The sequence below is a fragment of the Phacochoerus africanus genome, chromosome 2 (genome assembly GCF_016906955.1).
Source record: "Phacochoerus africanus isolate WHEZ1 chromosome 2, ROS_Pafr_v1, whole genome shotgun sequence".
Taxonomy (NCBI): domain Eukaryota; kingdom Metazoa; phylum Chordata; class Mammalia; order Artiodactyla; family Suidae; genus Phacochoerus; species Phacochoerus africanus.
Window position 1 is genome coordinate 82,800,403 of NC_062545.1, and position 19,796 is coordinate 82,820,198.

The window sequence follows — 19,796 nt, forward strand, 5'->3', positions numbered from 1 at the left end:
GATATCAAAATATTAAAAAGATAAGTGTGTGATGTTGCAAGATATATTCCTCTTTATTAAAGACTTAAATGGCAAGATATTATATTTAAATATGGGCAATTTAACCTTAAATTTTATTTTTTAAAGAGATCTGTATGAAGGTCATCAACATGACTAGTCTATATACCTGTTTGGGGGGGGGTTGTTGTTGTTATTGTTTTTGTTTGTTGTTGTTTCTGAGGGCCATAACCGTGGCATATAGAAGTTTCGAGGCTAGGAGTCAAATCAGAGCTGCAGGTGCTGGCGTACACCACAGCCACAGCAACGCCAGATCCGAGCCGTGTCTGTGACCTACACCACAGCTCATGGCAATGCCGGATCCTTAACTCACTGAATGAGGCCACTGATTGAACCTGCATCCTCATGGATGCTAGTCAGATTCGTTTCCACTGAGCCATAACGGGAACTCCCTGTTGATGTTGTTCAACAACTGTATTTTGCATCTAAAACTACCAGAATTTCAAAGTAATGATAAACAGAAATGACACTTCAAGATATATGCCACAGATGTAATGTCATATACAGGTACTTGTTATTTCTATATATGGCAGAGTCACAGGAACTACTACTAATATTTTTCTTCTTTATTACCTTCTTTTATAACGGATGGAAAAATGAAGTTTCATAGTTAGTGAGAAAAGATATCCACATTGAAAGACTCCTGAATTATACCCACTGATTCCTGAGAGTTTTTGATTAGATCCATAGACCTTAGGCTCAGAACCTTTGGCAGGGAGCTAAATTGGACCATCATGAAAAGTACCGACAGCGTCTCTAAAAAACTGATTCTTCAATTCAGGATTTTTCTGACAATACTAAGAATGTGAAGAATAAAGGTCAGTATTTGCTTAGCTCTTGCATATTCGTGATTTTGTTTTAAAAGTCATTATTGGTAACAAGCATTTTTTTATGATACTGTATAATTTACAGAGGATACAAAAATATCTGGTCTCATTTTATCCCCTTAACAACCAAATGAGTCACACCTAACATACACATATACTATGCTTGTTTGATTACTCTAAATCAGTATATGCAAAAGTTGAGGAGTGTTTCCATTTAACCCTAAACACTTTAAGTACCTTTTCAAAATCATAGTGTTAATATCGGCTTGTGAATCAGACTTGGGTCTAAATCCAAATAGTATGTCTTTAGACTTATGTTGCCGTGAATTCATGTTTGCTGGTAGATAATGTGTGTAAATTTAAAATATATGGACTTATGCAAACTATGATAGACCAAATGTACCTTCTAAAGTAGGACAACTGCTGCAACACAGAATCATCTAGCCCCAAATGTCACTAATGCTGATGTTGAGAAACCCTCGCTTAGATGAAGGTACTTTAAAAAAATCACCACCAGCTCTGACCCTTAGGCTGATATGTAGACATGTCTTTTTGTGAAACCAAGTTGACCTTGAATGCCTGGCTCAAAGTCAGTTTGAAAAGCTCTTACTAGTGGATTCATTTAATTAAATAATCTAATGTGTGTATGGAAAGCTCAATTATTGTTTGGGAGATTTCAAATCATGAGCAATCTTTGTATTACTGCATATATTTAAAAAATCTTAGTTTGAATTTGAATTAAGTGGGGTAGTTATTCAAAACAGAACCACAGTAGAACTGAACAACGTGAAACTGAAACATTATTTTGGATCCATATATTTATTTATCCATTAGTTTATTTAAAATTGATGGAGGAGCTCCCATTGTGGCTCAGAGGTTTAAGGACCCAACCTAATGTCTGTGAGGATGTGGGCTCAATCCCTGACCTCACTCAGTGGGTTAAGGATCTGGTATTGCTACAAGCTATGGCATATGTTGAAGATGCAGCTTGGATCTGTATTGCTGTGGCTATGGGATGGACCCACTGCTGCAGCTTTGATTTGACCCCTAGCTTGCAAACTTGCATATGCCACAGGTGTAGCCCTAGAAAATACATACATACATACATACATAGAATTGATGGAGTTGCTACTCCATCCTGACATTGGATTTGGTGCTGTCATACAAATATGAATAGCATAGTGTCTGTCCTTCAAAAGCATCTAGACCTGTGGATAAAATAGCTGTTAAACAGAAATAGTGAAATATTGGAAGTTCCACAATAAAAGTATGATATTGTGGGAAAACATTGGAGGACATCTCACTAATCCAGAAAGGAGGAGGACATGCCTTTTTGATGGAGGTTACCACTCAGATATAGGCAAGGGGTATTATAAATTCATGTGTAAAAATTTTTTTTTTTTTGGCCACAGAACAGGACATGGAAGTTCCTGGACCAGGAACTGAACTCGTGCCAGAGTAGTCATCTGAGCCATAGGAATGACAACACTGGATCCTTAACTAGCTAGGCCACCAGGGAACTCCAAGTTCATGTGTAATTTAATTGGTAACTCAGTGTGTTGAATTGCTGTTGAATTTTCATACTCTGTTGGTTCTGCTTGTACCTCAAAAAGTTCCCAAATCAAACAAAGGTACAATAGACAATTATCTTGTAACCCTGATCATTCTGCTTCACCATCTGAGTAATCACTTTATGTACTGTCATAAGCATATTTAGAGGGTTTTTTCTCAGTCACACATATAGTATTTATTTTTTAAAAACAATAGTGTCAATATGCATGTGATTATTAGTAAATTAGTACCACTTTTCATTCTATAGGTATGAAATATGCACAGACATTATGTTAATACCTTTGAACATATGTATTTATTTGTTTGTTTATTTATTTTTGCTTTTAAGGGCCTCACCTGTGGCATATGGAGGTTCCCAGGCTAGGGGTCAAATTGGAGCTACAGCTGCCAGCCTATACTACAGAGAGGACTCCATATTGTTAGCTTTTAAATAATTAATTTTTCTACTTCTTAAAGGAGAATATCACTAGAGAATTTGGTTGCATAGCTGAATGCATTCAAAATAATCATTTTATATGATTATTTTTCTGATATAAACTTTACCGTGGAAATCTGTATCCCATCTGGCTGATGGTTTCTGGCAACCGGTGTTACCTATTTGGCTTGGATTATTTATATACATTTCAATTGGAAACCTTCAATTTGGTTTTATCATTTGATACATTGGTAGTTTCAATACTTTACTAAGAATTACCAGTCTAATCAAGTATTAAAAGGTACTTTACTGGTTTGGTGACTTTGTGAAACTGGCTTTAAAACCTTTGGGAGAATAGCATTGCGTCTTGCTGAAAGGAGTTTGAAACCTTAATTAATGATTTTGAGTTATGTTTGGAAAATGTAGTGTTGATGTTGATAGTTAACATTTTCAGTATTATAGGGAATTTATAAAGATCTGACTTTTAAGTAAGAAATAATTAAATCTCTCATCTGATATTTTAAAAAGTACATTTGCTCTTTCTTTAAAAAAATTAAGCAAACATCAGTTAAACTACAATATAGTTATGCTTGCTTATATCCTATAATACCTAGAGGAAATAAACTTTAGGTGTTATAAAGTTATGATACTTGGCTATAAGTTTTAGTGTTTCTAGGGCCAAGTGTATTCTAGATATAGTTTTAGAATCATTAAGTATACCAATTTAAATTCTTTATATCAGAAATGAGTAAAAATTAATTGCTATGTAATAAAACCAAATATTTTTTCTTAAAGAAGCTGTTAATATATTATTGGTTTTTTTTTTTTAATTTAAGGCCATACCCATGGCCTATGGAAGTTCCCAGGCTAGGGACCAAATCCAAGCCACAGCTACGGCAATGCCAGATCCTTAACCCACTGCATCAGGCTGGAAATTGAACCCATGCTGCCACAGAAACCATGCCAGATCCTTAAGTTGCTGTGCTACAGAGAGGACTCCATATTGTTAGCTTTTAAATAATTAATTTTTCTACTTCTTAAAGGAGAATATCACTAGAGAATTTGGTTGCATAGCTGAATGCATTCAAAATAATCATTTTATATGATTATTTTTCTGATATAAACTTTACCGTGGAAATCTGTATCCCATCTGGCTGATGGTTTTTGGAAGTGATGAGATTGCATGCCACCAGGAAAATTCTAAAAGTTATTATCTATGTTGTCAATTAGAAAGAAAAAAAATAAAAGACCAATTTTTAGCACTCTGGAAGATTTGGAGAAAAAAATGTGTCCAGGGCAAATTAGTACCACTTTTCATTCTATAGGTATGAAATATGCACAGACATTATGTTAATACCTTTGAACATATGTATTTATTTGTTTGTTTATTTATTTTTGCTTTTAAGGGCCTCACCTGTGGCATATGGAGGTTCCCAGGCTAGGGGTCAAATTGGAGCTACAGCTGCCAGCCTATACCACAGCCATAGCAACACCAGATCCAAGCCATGTCTGCGACCTACATAACAGCTCACGGCAATGCCGGATCCTTAACCCACCGAGTGAGGCTAGGGATTGAACCCGCATCCTCATGGATCCTAGTCGAGTTCATTAAATGCTGAGCCACCAAGGGAACTCTCATGAACTTATTATATTTAAAACTAAAACTCAATTTGGTCTCTTTATTTCAGAATAATAAATCATCAAAATACAAAGGAACCTCCTTTTGTATTCTTTCCATATAAATAGTTTCTCCCCCAAATTACTATTGAAATTAATCCTAAAACCTTTTTGATAGGAAAGAATACCTTTTAGGATAGATATGCCATATTATCCATAATGTCACATTTGTCGAATCTGTATGTAGTTCATTTGCGATCATAAATTGTGAAAACAATTCAGTAAGGAACTCAAAGGCAAATTGGATTTAGAAAGAGGTATTTTAGAATTTGGAGTGTGAAATATGTGGATAATTTGCTAAGCAAACTTATGGTCATCTCAGTTATAATCTTTTCAAGTAAGGAGCAGATTAGCTACTGAATTGACTTTTTAGAGACTCTGATAAAATTTAGCACCGTGAAATTCACTCTTTTTGGTGTACACTTCTGTTAGTTTTGACAAGTGTTCACTGCTCCATCACCACAATCAAGAAAAGTTCCATCACCTCGAAAAAAGTTCCTTTGTGCTGCCCCTTTGTATTCATCTCTTCTCTCCACTCCCCAGGCCCTAAGAACTACTGACTTTTTCAATCCTTGTAATTTTGCCTTTTCCAAAAAGTCAAATAAATGAAATCATTTCAGTGCGAAGACTTTTGAGGCTGGCCTCTTTTGTTACATACTGCATTTGAGGTTCATCTCTGTTTCTTGTTTCAGTAGTTTATTTCTTTTTACTATTGAGTAAATTTCTTCTTTTTTTTGGCTATACCCATGGCATGCAAAAGTTCCCAGGCCAGGGATTGAACCCTGCACCAAAGCAGTGACAATACCAGATCCTTAATCCACTGCATCACTAGGGAACTCCCTTTGAGTAATATTCTTACAAACCAATGTGGCTTAGTTGTTTCAAGTTTTTTGCGATTATTACTTTCTCCTTTCTTTTGCTTTTTTAAACCTTCCTTCTTCACTTTTCTGCTTTGTCTACTCCAAAACACATAACAGCAATCGTGTAGTTATAGCAAAGCATTAATTAATGATTTATTAATGATTAATGTGTTCATCCAACACTTTTTTTGTCAATTGCCTACAAAGTGGTAGGTATTATTCTGGACATACAGACACCTTTTAATGTGAATTATGGCTTCAAACATTAAAATCAATGAATTCGGAGTTCCTGTCATGGCTTAGCAGAAATGAGAAGCCATAAGAACGCAGGTTTGATCCCTGGCCTCGCTCAGTGGGTTAAGGATCCGGAGTTGCTGTGAACTGTGGTATAGATGGAAGATGTGGCTCAGATCCCATGTTGCTGTGGCTGTGGTGTAGGCCCGCAGCTATAGCTCCAATTTGAGCCCTACCTTGAGAACCTCTACATACCACGGGTGCAGCCCTAAAAAAGACAAAAAAAAAATCGATGAATTCTGTTATCATAATGAATTTACTGTCTTAGAGATTTTTGTGATATAGATAATGTTTACCTTTTTGCCATCCAGCTGGATTCTTTTTAGTCATTATTTAGGGAAAAAAGAAAGCAGACTAAGGGTCATTGGAAATATTCAAGATGGTTAGTGTGGAATATAGATCCTATTTGTTCTGTTCTTACGGCTATCATTTCTAAGAAACTACTCAGGACAAAGTTTCTTTCTCGGTTATGTTTGCTCTGTGCAGGCCTAGTTTCTAATATAGGTCTCTTGTTTTGCCAGGAATTTTTTCTTTGCTGCTTGAGAGTCTCAGTTTTCTCAAGAAGACATACATAGATTAATTAGTAGAGTCCAAAAGAATAGTTGCCCTGTTTGCTGCCCTCAGCAGTGAAATAGCATACCCTTCTGCTGTCTAGGGATCTAGTCCAAAAGATTTTTTAAGGAGTAAGGAAAGCAAAAGAAAGTCAAAAGAGGAGAAAACCAGGGCTGAACCTAGGGTGGGTGAGAACGCTTTCAGAGAATTAGAATAATAGGTGGTTGGAAACCTCATATTACATGAAGGACTCAGGAGAAATCATTTGAAAGTTAGAACCTCCATTTATACTTTGGTTACACTGTCCTTTGTTGGACAGACCCTGTGGGAGAATCTGAAGGTAAAAATTCTTTGAAACAGTTATATGTTATCTCAACCTTTAATAAAGAGAAAGTATTAAGCTAGTGCGTCACTGTCAAGTTTCACATGGAACTGACTTGTTTATAAATTTCTACAAAGTATCTCTCTATTAATATGTCTCTGTTAGTATGAAAAAAAATGAAATAGAGAGCAGAGATGAATTATGTTGTTCAAAATTCCCCTTCTCGTTTCTTGTGAATGCTTTTGGGGAAGCTGCTGGTTGGTAGGAATCACATTCATGTATCATTCTTAAAAACTGGCTTAAATGAAATGATGCCACATATATTTAAATTTTTTTTCAGGGATTTTAAGATTTCAGTTTACTTATTCATTGATTTCTTAAAAGATTGGTAAATGGTAGTGATAGAATATGAACCCAACCATAGGACTTTAACTCTTTAACTCCTCCCAGTTGCCTGGATTTCTAAGCCCCAGTGTTTTTCTGCTTTGTTGGTTTTTTTTTTTTAGAGTTGAATTGGCATTTTAGGGTGTCTTTGAAAATTTTGCTAACAGTGTATGGGAGTCCAGAATATCAAGAATATCAAGAGGTATCCAACTGGCATTATCATTCATGTGCCATAAGATATGGAGGACCTGTTAAACTGAGAAACTAGTTTCAGACCAGACTAATTCACGTAAAAAGACTGGCTAATGACATCAGCAGATGAGTTAGTACCATTATTAAGTGAAAGAACAAGCATATGTTCATATTTCTAAGAACAAGCCTTATTCTCAAAATATCAATATTTTGATTATTATTTATGCAGGCAGATTTTCAAGGACATAACATTTAGAAGTTTGTCATTTTTTCATACCTATTCATATGTTTCTGAGACTTTAACTACAGCCTAGCTTTTTTCATATTTTTAAAATTTAAAAAATGTACTTGATTAAAGTATAGTTGATTTACAGTGTTGGGTTAATTTCTACTGTATAGCAAAAATTATTCAGTTATTCCTATATATTGCATTCTTTTTCATGCTCTTTTCCATATGGTTTATCACAGATTATTGAATATAGTTCCCTGTGCTATATGGTAGGATCTTGCTGTTTATCCATCCTATGTATAATAGCTTACATCTCCTAATCTCAACCTCCCAGTCCATCCCTTTCCCAAACCCTTCCCTCTTGGCAACCACAATTCTGTTCTCTATGTCTGTGAGTCTGTTTCTGTATTGTAGATAAATTGATTTGTATTGTATTTTAAATTCCATATATAAGTGATACCATATGGTGTTCGTCTTTCTCTTTCTGACTTGCTTCACTTAGTATGATGATCTCTAGGTCCATCCATATTGCTGTAAGGGACATTCCATTCTTTTTTATTCCATTGTGTGTGTGTGTGCATGTGTGTGTGTGTATCATGTCTTCTTTATCCATTCATTTTTTTCCCCATTTTTAATTTTTCATTTCAAGTTAGAGAAAAGTCTATTGAGTTTTTTCAAATATCTGTACATAATTCTGTTTAATTTCTAGGAGTTATTTCATGACATTTTATTTTATATCTTTATAAAAAGTTGTATGTGAAGTATGCTTTCCAGTTTGTAGATTACTTTTTCACAAAAATATCCCTTTCTGGTTACTTTAAATTTTCAGTGAAATTTTACCAGGATTAATATGCTACTCAGTTTCTCAAGCAGAAATTTCAGTGTGTTTTAATGAAAGTCTCTAAAACAGTTAAAGCTTTCTCTTTTGTTTACATAGCAAATTACTAAGTTCTGAGTTCCATTGGTTACCGTTCTGTTCCAAGCATAAGGGATAGAGCAGTGAAAAAAAACCAGACAAAATTCCCTGGCCTCATGGAGTTTGCGTTCTGGTCGTGGAGCACAAACCACAAATTAAAAAAAAAAAAAAAATGGCATACAGCAGTGTCTCCTGGTACAGGCTAGAACCCCAAGCAGAGGACAGAAAGGCTGCACTGGTCTGCTCTTCTCCAGGCCTACAGGAGGGGTAATGGCACCAGGCACAGCTGAACACACTGGATTATCCACTCAGAAAGGGACCATCCAGCTGCTGCCCACGAGTCTTAGATCTCCAGGGAAGCACATCACAGTGGGAGCTTTGGCAGTGATGGGAATGGCTGCTAGTGGAAATGGGCACCAGCTGTACTGATAGCGCAGGGCTCCAACCTGCCCATCATCTTGTTGGTACCAGATCCAAAGCAGTCAGTTAGTCAAAGATGCCTCTTAGCAGTCGGTGTAGTCAAAGTCTTCCAGATTAATGGCTACTGGAGTTTCATTCCTATTACTTCCCCTTCCCCACATATTACATCCCAGTATGGGAGTTCCTATCTTGGCTCAGTGGAAACAAATCTGACTAGCATCAGTGAGGATGCAGGTTCCATGCCTGGTGTCGCTCAGTGGGTTAAGGATCCGGCATTGCTGTAAGCTGTGGTGTAGGTCACAGACGGGGCTTGGATCTGGTGTTGTTGTGTCTGTGGTATAGGCCAGTGGCTATAGCTCTGATTTAACCCCTAGCCTGGGAACCTCCATATGCCCCAGGTTCCACCCTAAAAAGACTATATATATATATATATATATATATATATATATATATATATATATCAGTTCTTTTTTTTTTTTGCTTGTTTTGAGTCTCATAGTTTGTAATATAAATTGTTTCATATAATCAGTATTCCTGTAAACAGATAATGTAGGTATAATAATAAGGCTCTTGAAGTTCCCTGGTGGCTCAGTGGGTTAAGGATCCAGTATTGTCACTACTGTGGCTTGGGTCACTGCTGTGTTGCAGCTTTGATTCCTGGCCCTGGAACTTCCACATGCTGTGGGTGCAATCAACACATAATAACAGGAGTTCCTATCATGGCTCAACAGTAACAAACCCGACTAGTATCTGTGAGGACTTGAGTTCAATCCCTGGTCTTGCTCAGTGGGTTAAGGATCCGGCATTAAGCTGTGGCGTAGGTCATAGATGTGGCTTAGATCCCATATTGCTATGGCCATGGTGTAGGCCGGCAGCTATAGCTCTGATTCAACCCCTGACCCAGGAACTTCTATATGCCACTGGTGCAGCCCTAAAAAGATAAAATAATAATAACAATAAGGCTCTCATGGGCTTACTGGGCATGTCTGGAAAGGCTTTAGAGAGGAGGGAGCATTAGAGGTAAGACGTGAAAGGAGAGAAGCAGGGAAGAAAGACATCCTTGGCCATGGCATTGTGGAAGAATAAAGGGGTGTAGTGTGCCAGTCAGTGGAGAAGTTTTGTGTAATCAGGAGTATATAAGAGTAGCAGGAGATAGGCTTGGCAGAGAAGTGTTGGAAAAGGAAACCTCGGAATCATAGAATAAGGCATTTCCTGATTTATTTTATACCTAGAAACACAGGAGGTCATAGGTGACCTACTCACATTCATAATTTTAAACTCTCTTATAATAACTGGTTAATTTTCTATGTAAGGATACTAATGATGATAGTTCTATTTTCTTTCATTTTCATGTCTTCAGATAATTTCCTCCTAGATAGATAAATCTGAGTTTATCCTAACAATATCTGAGTGACACAGATCTGAAATTATTGTAGCATCCTAACATTTAAAGATGAGGAAATGGAGGCATTCCCACTGTGGAGCAGTGGGCTAAGGATCCAGCTGTGGGGGCTTGTGTCTTTGTGGCAGAGCAGGTTCTATCCCCGGCCCAGTGCAGTGGGTTAAAGATCTGGCATTGCTGCAGTTGTGGTGCAGGTTACAGCTGCAGCTCGGATTCAATCCCCCCACCCCCAGCCCAGGAACTGTAAGTGTGGCCAAAAAATAGAATAGAGTAGAGTAGAGTAAAATAGAATAGAAAAGATAATGAGGAAACTGAGGTCTGGAGAGGTTACAAGATTTACTCAATCATATACCATGACGTCAGATCTTCTGATCTTTAGTTACATAAACTTGTTGGATTTTTACCAGTGTATACATATGCATTTTTTTCTTTTCTCCCCCTTGAATTATTGAATTTTCCTTTTCTCTGCAGGACTTGGCTTTCACCCTGGAAGAGAGGCAGCAGTTGAACATTCATGGATTGTTACCACCTTGCTTCATCAGTCAGGACATCCAGGTCCTTAGAGTAATTAAAAATTTTGAGCGTCTGAACTCTGATTTTGACAGGTAACACATCCCTGAAGGTGTTTTTTATATATTTCTCTTAAGCAGTTATCTAGTTGACATTTTTTTTATTAGATGACAAAGCTTAAACATTAAGTGGCTTTAAAAAGAGTAATCAACTTTGAAGAGGATTTGCCTATAAATACAAGGATTTTTTTTTTAAAGTTACCCTCTATAGGAACATCTGAATAAAATAAAATTTTCTAAACTCTGGCCTCAGAGAGACTCCTTTTCTCTTGTGATATAGTTTTTGCTGTAAAGGTGAACTACCAGGAGTACCAGGAAACACCGTCCTAAACTAGGTTAAAGAGGCTTTGAGTCAGACGTTCAGTGACTTGTAGGTGAAAGTGTGCTTTTTCAGCTTTCAAGCATGGTTCCAATACTGTGGTGAATTTAGGGCACTTACATTGTTTAGAATCCAGTTTCCCCGTTTGTGCAGAGATAAAGGTAGCATTGTTTCCTATCTTTGGAATTAGCTAGCCCCAAGTTGAAATTCTGGCTGCGTCTCACTAGCAGTGGGATCTTGAGCAAAACGCTGCAAGCACTGGCATGACCACTGTCTGTGCCTTGCCCTCTGCTTTTCACTCTGCCTTTTTGTGTTATGGAGTTAAACCTCCCTAAGCCTCAGTTTTTTCACTTGTAGCTTTAAGAGACTAATAGTTATTTGAAAATACTGTTGCCAGGGTTAGAAGAGATAACTAACCCAGTACCTAGCAAGTCTGTATATTAGGGTTTGCCAGAGAAATCGAGCCAGCAAGGTGTGTGTGTATGTGTGCGTGTGTGCATGTGTGTGTGTGTGTGTGTACATAACACTTAATGACAGGGAGAGGGTGGAGAGAGGAGAGCAGGAAGGGGAGGGAGGGAGTTTATTTTTTGATTGATTTTAAAGAATTGGCTCACATGATTATGGAGGCTTGGTAAGTCCTAGATCTGCAGGTGGACTGACAAGCTGGGTACCCAGGGAAGAGCTGCAGTTCGAGTCCTGAAGCTGTATGCTGGCAGAATTCTATTTTTGCTGAGTGGTTGGTGGGAAGGCCGGTCTTTGATCTTTGAAGGTTTTCAGTTGATTAGATAAGGCTCACCCACATTATGGATGGTAATCTTCTTTGTTCAAAGTACATCAATTTAAAGGTTAACTTCATCCAAAACCACCTTCACAGAAACATCCAAAAAAGTGGACCAGATATCTGGGTGCTGTGTCCCAGCCAAGTTGTCATACAACATTAAACACTCCTTTCCATCTTGACCCCCCAGGCACATCTCCATAAATCAGACTTAATCTCTGAATAACGACAGTAAAAAGGTTCTACTTCTGCTTAACATGATAGAACTATCCCAGGTACAATGGAAAACACACTAACCCTTTCCCCAGGAGAGAATGTAAAGCCCTTGAATGGCATTCACCTTTCTCTTTGATATTCTTCACTTTAATGCTATGATGTAAAATTAACCAACAGTTAACCCTTAAACAACATGGGTTTGAACTGTGTGTGTTGACTTTTAAGTGGATTTTTTTTTGCGATAAATACATTCCACAGTACTACTGAATCCGCAGTTGGTTGAATCCTTGAGTGCAGAACTGCAGAAATAGAGGGCCAGCTGTAAGGTTATAAGAGGATTTTTTTTTTTTTTGATCTTTTCAGAGCTGTACCTTCAGCATATGAAAGTTCCTGGGCTAGAGGTTGAATCGGAGCTGCAGCTGCTGGCCTATGCCACAGCCATAGCAATGCCAGATCTGAGCTGCATCCTCGACCTAAACTGCAGCTTGTGGCAATGCCAGATCTTTAACCCACTGAGCAAAGCCTAGGATTGAACCTAGATCCTCATGGACACTAGTCAGGTTCTTAACCTGCTGAGCCATAACGGGAACTCTCTATAATGCAGATTTTAAAAAAATTATTCTCACTATTACTTTTTTAATTATTAAAATTAATTAATTAATTAATTAATTAATTTGGGATAGTGGCACAGCATGTGGAAGTTCCTAGGCTAGGGATTGAGTCCGTGCTGCACTTGTGGCAATGCTGGATCCTTAACCCGCTATACTACACAGGAACTTCCATATGTGTATATTTAACTGCATGGTGGTTGGCATGCCTAACCCCCACGTTGTTCAGGGGTCAGTTGCATTTAAATACTGTGATATAAAGTCAGTACGTCTTATGTTACATGGTAAAGGGATAAGAGAGGGAAAAATTATATTTGTTTTTATATATATATTTGCATTTATATTACAAATGTGTTTATATATACACAGGCGTATTAGTAAGAAAATAAGGAAGAAATACTCATGATAATTATAGTCCTCACCCATTTCATGTTTCCTTTGCCTTCGGCAAGGACCTCAGCCAGTCATGCTTCTTTACCTGGTAGAGTGATCCAAATATTTAATTCTGAAGGTCCCTTCCTAGTCCTGTCTGAATTGTTGTAGTTTCCCATTGACTTTAATCACAGAGTCCCCCTAAGGGATCGCCTTTGTTCCAGGCATTGTCTTCCTTAACTCCGTTCTGGAGTAGAAGTCCATTTTCCCCATGGGGTCAGGATCGGTCACCCAGGCCAGCACAGTCACTGCCTTCCTTGTCTGTTAATTCAGAGGCACATGGTGCCCAAAGTGATAAGGGGTAGTCCCAACTTCTAGTTCAATGGAACCAGTGTCTCCTGATGGAAACATTCCTCCCTTTGCAATGAACATTTCTAGGATAGCAGAGCATAAGGTCACAGGGACAGGAAGCAGGAATTTTGTTAGTGCTAATTTTATCCGCCCCCCTTTGATTCTTGGACCTCTGAATCCTAAGAGGGAGATACAACCACATATTAGACACTGATTTGAGCATATGTAATGTCCAGGAGAACCTTGCCCCAGCTTTGCAAAGTGTTGCCACCTAGCTGGTGCCATAACCGAGTCTTCAGAAGACCATGCTACCATTGTGTTAGGCCAGCTGCTTCAGGCTGGGGGGGAATGTGGTAAGACCAGGAATTCCATAAGCATGGGCTCTTTGCCTCACTTCATCTGCTCTGAAGTGAGTTCCTTCCCCAGAAGTACTGCTGGGTGGGCTACTAGTGGATAAGGCATTTTGTAAGTCCATGGAGGTAGTTTTGGCAGAAGCATTGTGTTCAGGGAAGGCAAATCTTCATACGGAGTGTCTTTTCCAGTAAGAACAAATGCTGTTCCTTTCACAACAGAGCAGTCTGGTGTAATCAACCTGCACCAGGTAGCTTGCTGACCACTCTGGGGGATGGTAGCATATCAGGGGCTCAGTGTTGGTCTTGCTGTCCGCAGCTGGGACTCTCAGCCATGTAGCAATGCCTATGGCCAGGTCAGCCTTGGTGAGTGAGTGAACTCCATGCTGCCAAGTCCACAGGCGACCTCCATGCCTGCCATGGCCACTTCCTGTATGAGCCCACAGCTGATGGCAGGGAAGCTGGGGAAAGAGCTGACGCCGTTTGTTCAACATATATATTGATTTTTTTCTTAAAACCTTTCTTTCCACCATCCCTTTCACTTGTTTCTTAGGTCCTTCTTTCAGCCTCTTCCATTTTTACTTTATATTCTTTTGTTGGGCCATTTTATCAGCTGCCTCCTCAGAGCTTGTGACTTTCATGTTTTGGTCACAGACTGTCCCTCGGATATTTACCGAGCATCAACTCAGTGTTGGGGCTCTTTTAGATATTAGGATTGCAGACAATGATCTCTGTCCCCACAGAACTTATGTAAATTATTTTTTAAACTTACTTAAATTTTTTATTAAAGTATAGTTAATTTACAGTGTTGTGTCAATTTCTGCTGTACAGTGTAGTGACCCAGTCATATACATTCCCTTTCTTATCTTCCATCATGGTCTATCCCAAGAGATTGAATAGAGTTCCCTGTGCTATACAGTAGGACCTCATTGCTTATACATTCTAAATGTAATAGTTTGCATCTACCAACCCCAAATTCCTAGTCCTAAACTTATTTTTTAAAGTAGTAAATAGGAAAATAATAAGTAAGTTATTTAATATGTTAGAAAGTGAGAAGTGCTAATTTAATAAAGAAAAGGTAGAGTAGGGTAAGAGGGACTGAAAATGCTGGAGTGTCAGTAGGGTCACTGGCTCTTTTTGTTTGTTTGTTTTTGTTTTTGTTTTTTAGGGCCATACCCGCGGCATATGGTGGTTTCCAGGCTAGGGATCGAATCAGAGCTGTAGCCGCTGGCCTACACCAGTGCCATAGCAACACAGGTTCCACACAGCTCACAGCAACACCAGATCCTTAATCCACTGAGTGAGGCCAGGGATCAAACCTGTGTCCTCATCAATACTAGTCAAGTTTGTTAACCACTGGGCCATGATGGAAACTCCACTTGGCTTTATTTAATGCCATGGTCAGGCTGGACTTCATTCAGAAGGCAGGTTGTGAGTGAGTAATGCAAGGTAGTGAGGTGGTTATGCATGAGGAAATCTGAGGAAGTGGTTTGTTCAGGACCAGCCAGGAGATGTGTGTCTGGAAGAGAATGAGCTGGGGGAAGAGCAGTGGGTACGTCATGGGAGGAAGTTAGTGAGGTCATGGAGGATAGACTGTGAAGGTCCCTGAAGGATTTTTGTTGTTGCTCCTAGTGAAAGAGGGAGCTGTTCAGGGTTTTGAACCAAAGGTCAACATTATCTGAGCTATATTTCCAGAAGGTTTGCTGCAGTGTTGAGAACAGAACGTAAACTGGAAGAGGGTTTCATAAGAGATGCTTACAGGGAAGAGATGATGATGATTTAGATCCAGGATGGCAGTAGTGAAGGTGTTTAGATTTGGATATATCTTGAAGCAATGCCAACATGATCTCCTGATGTACTGAAGATGAGTGTTAGCTTCCAGTGAAAAGGAAAAAAAAAAAAAACAGCAAAGAAGCAGAGCAGGAATGATCAGAAAAATAGGAAAACCAAGAGAATGTGATGGCCTGGAAGCTAGGTAAATTGAATCTATGGAGCTCCAGTAAACTAAGATAAGGTCTGAAAATTGATCATTGATTTGGCGATGATGACTTCCAAAGGCTAAATCAATGGTAGCATGCCTAAAAGTCATCTTCTTCTTCCTAATTGTTAAATCTTGGATTGGAATAAGTCATCTATTTGCCATGCATTAGAATCCTTGTATCTCTGACTCCACATTTTGTGCATTTTCACTTGTTCAAGGGAATGAGATTCAATCCAAAAAGGCTGGTAAGACTATTATGGATAGTTTTTCAAGAATCTTTTAAGTTGTAACAAACGGTTTGAGTTTTACTCTGTAGACCATTGAAGGTTACAAGTAACATGATAAGGTTGATATTTAGGAAGGTAGTTCTGGGGCAGGAATGCCTCTAGAAAGAAAAAGGCCATTTGATGTAAATAATAAGGAAAGTCCCTTGAGCTTGCTCACCTTAGTGATTTTTAGGGTCAGTGCTATATTACTCATTTTCTGCTTGTCATTGCAAGTGAAAGGACGACGTCTATTTACTTAGTTTTTAAATTGAACTATTTCTACAGTGGTATCTCCATTTGTCTTTCATTTTAAAATAGGGCCAACAGAGTTCCCGTTGTGGCTCAGCAGGTTAGGAGCCTGACGTTGTATCTGTGAAGACAAGGAGACAGTTCAATCCCTGGCCTCACTCAGTGGGTTAAGAATCCAGTGTTACCACAAGCTGCGGCCCACGTCGCAGATGTGGCTCCGATTTGACCTCTAGCCTGGGAACTTCCATATGTCGCAGGTGCGACAATAAAAAAGAAAATAAAATAGGGCTAAGGTCCTTTCAAATATTATATAAAAGTCTGCTATTTCATCACTGATTTTATGTTTGAATGACCCTAGCTCAGGTTTATGAATCTTCATCCTTTGAAATGTTAGGAATATTTCTAAAGTCTTTTTTGATCAGAAGTTTTCTCTGTGACCTCAAAATTACTGTATACTTGAAAAATGTTTAGCTAGCTTTCTAAACAGCTATTTTATGAAGTTGTTGGAATTTAGATCTAATTATGTCCAATTTCCACAGGTATCTTCTCTTAATGGACCTTCAAGATAGAAATGAAAAGCTCTTTTATAAAGTGCTAATGTCTGACATTGAGAAATTCATGCCTATCGTTTATACCCCCACTGTGGGTCTGGCTTGCCAGCAATACAGTTTAGCATTTCGGAAGCCAAGGTATGTAAACTTTTATTTTAACTATAACTTATGTCCTTTTCTTTTTTTGGTAAAGTTTTTGCAAATTAAAAAAAATTATTGAATGGAATTGAAGTTTAGAAAAATATAAAGCAAACTTCATTTGAAAGAACATGTAATCTAAATAATATATAGCATTTTAAAATGTAGCATTTTCTTTAGAGATTTAAGATCATGGGAATGTGTTTTTTTTTATAAACCAATTTATGTTTCTTCTTACAGTCAATAAGTGAACTTTTTTTTGGTAAAGAAGGTAATTGGTCATAATTAAGCTTTCTTTGAGATGGTAATTACCACTCTCTTGTGTACATTTTACAAGTTAAAATGAAGAATTCAAATTTTCCTGAAAATAAGGAATATATTATTTCCTAAATTCAGAGTTGGCATTAAACTGGCTTTTTTGTTGAATTCCTTCAAATGAAATTGTAATCACCTTTAAAGATGTATAAAATATAAAGTACAGTTTTTCTAAAACTTTAGCTTTTAACTACTTTTGCTGCAAGAAATAATTGAAATAAATAAGCATTAATGCTTTAACAACAGTTGTGACAAGAGCTTGAGCTGAATATATTTGCGTCACTTATAGTTCTGAATTTAAAGATGAAAGAAATGTTTATATCGCAAATATAAATGCCTATTGAAAGTACTGTCATTGAAAGGAGTATTTTAGAAGTAACTGCTGAAAGTTAGATTAAATATGTAGATTTCACAAAATATATTGATGTAGAGATAATATTTAGCACATTTGTGCCACATTGCATTTTGTGTAAAGAACAGAATTAGACACATGACCTGTGTAGAAAGAGAAGAATTAGATAAATATCTGTAGATGGTCTAATAAATTACACTAGTAGCACATATCTATGTTGTGTTAACAGTGTTAGCAGTGAATACTTTTTTTTTTAAATAGAAAAACAAGAGTTAGAACTTAGCTGATAATTGTATTATGCTGAATCATTCTTTTGGGGGGTATATAAGTATATTCTTTTTAAAATCATACAAATGATACATATTCATTATTGGAAAAATGAGGAAAAGCAAATATATAGAAGGAAGAAATATTTTTAAAATGCCAAGTGTCATCATACCCCAAACTCTGATACATTCAAATACATGCTCTTTTCCTTATTGAAGGGATCATACTATGTAACCTATTCCCTACCATGCTATTTCTCTGAGTGACTTCGTAAACAACTTTCTGTGTCTATAAAATATATTCCTACGTAAAGAATCTTAATAAAAGCATTAGTATGTAAAATGTGTCTGTTTTAAAATGTAGTTTAAGCATATTTATTGAAATTCAAATTCTAAGAGATACCGAGAAGTGCTAACCTCTATAAGAAATGTAGAAGAACTTAGCTCAAAGTATTTGGGTTGAAGTTGACATACAAGTCTCAATAGCGTCAATTATTTTTTGAGCACTTATCATGTACTAAATGGTTGTCTAAGGGCTTGGAATACATCTGTGTATATGTAAATCTAAAAGCAGAAGAGACAGGAAAATAAAAAAATAACTGTCTAGAATGTTGGGAGGCAGTAAGTGTTAGAAAGAAAGAGTTGACCAGAAAAGGGGGACAGGAAGTGTCAGTTGCTCTTGGGGAGGGGCAGTGGCAATTTCACATAGAGTAGACATTGTAGGTTTCATTGGAAGATGCTATTGGGGTGGGAGAGGTGAGGTGGAGCTGTGTAGATACAAAGGGAAACATGTACCAGGCAGGAGGGACAGTCAGTGCCAAGGCCTTAAGTGAACACACCCGGAGACCAGGAGTAAGTAGCAGGAGAAGGGTGGAGTGAGAGTGGGGAGAGTAATAGATGAGGGCACAGGTGTAAGAGAAAAAGGTCCAGGACCTATGGCTTCTTGTAGGTTATTTTAAAGAGCCTTGGCTTCTATTATTTTTTAAAATGGGTAGGAGAACCAGAGAACCAGGTAGCCTGGGTAGCAAGCTATTGCAGTCAAACCAGGGAGATACAATGGTGGCTCAGATTAGGAGGGTAGCAATGGAATTAGGGGTGAGAGTCCAGTTTCTGGATAAAAATAAAGAATGTCCCCAGGAGTTCCTGTTGGATGGAGGCTTTCTGGAGCAGTGGTTAGAAGTATGGGCTCGAGGAGTTCCCTGGTGACTCAGGAGGTTAAGGATCTGACATTGTCACTGCTATGGCTCTGATTACAGCTGTGGGGTGGGTTTGATCCCTGGCATAGGAACTTCCACATAGCTGAGGCTGCACCTCCCTCCAAAAAAAGTATGGCCTCTGGAGTAGATTGACTATTTTCACTTACTGGTTTTGCCACTCGTTTTAGCCTCGAATAAAGTGCTTCCATTTCCTCCTCTGTAACGTGGGGATAATACTACAGCCCAACAGCCTTTACCTACATTTTTTAAATTCCAAACTTTGAAAACCAAAGCATTAAAAAAAAAAAAATCTCGTTTGAGACCAAACCTGAACCTGTTTGGGGGCAAAACTTGAACTGTCTTTATATAAGAATTATTTATAGTATTTATGTGACTTAATGTCCTCTGTCTTTCTTTAGAAGTATTAGTGTATTTGATTCTGGGTGGATTTGTCAGAAGTAAATTATCTGATGGGTAGTTAGGCCGGTAGGAGTGGAGAGAGGCAGAAGTGAGGCAGGAGGTGGCAGAGCATTTGCAGCAAAATGCTCACAAATGTTGATTCTAGATGAGGTATTCGTGGTGTTATTCTATCAACTTTTCTGCAATATTTGAAGTTTAAGTAAAGGAATAACTTGCTAACAGGGAAAGTAAAGTTTCAACAACCATTTTGAAAGGATATCTTTATGACAGTTTTCTGTCATTTTGATTGTTAATGTGTATGTTTTGTTAAAGTTTTGTTGATTTTTGATTTCCTTTTTATTGAAATATGTTCGACATATAATGTATTAGTTTCAGGTAAA

At 37.8% G+C, this 19,796-nt stretch overlaps 1 protein-coding gene across 3 annotated transcripts in view; it reads left to right on the forward strand.

Moving 5' to 3' along the window:
- Positions 1-19,796, forward strand: part of ME1 (malic enzyme 1) — a 193,688-nt gene that overhangs the window by 18,763 nt on the left and 155,129 nt on the right. For all 3 annotated transcript variants that reach the window (XM_047763152.1, XM_047763158.1, XM_047763167.1), the window contains exons 2-3: positions 10,591-10,724; positions 16,718-16,867. In XM_047763152.1, coding sequence (XP_047619108.1) covers positions 10,591-10,724; positions 16,718-16,867 — 284 coding nt within the window. The remainder of the gene's footprint in view (positions 1-10,590; positions 10,725-16,717; positions 16,868-19,796) is intronic.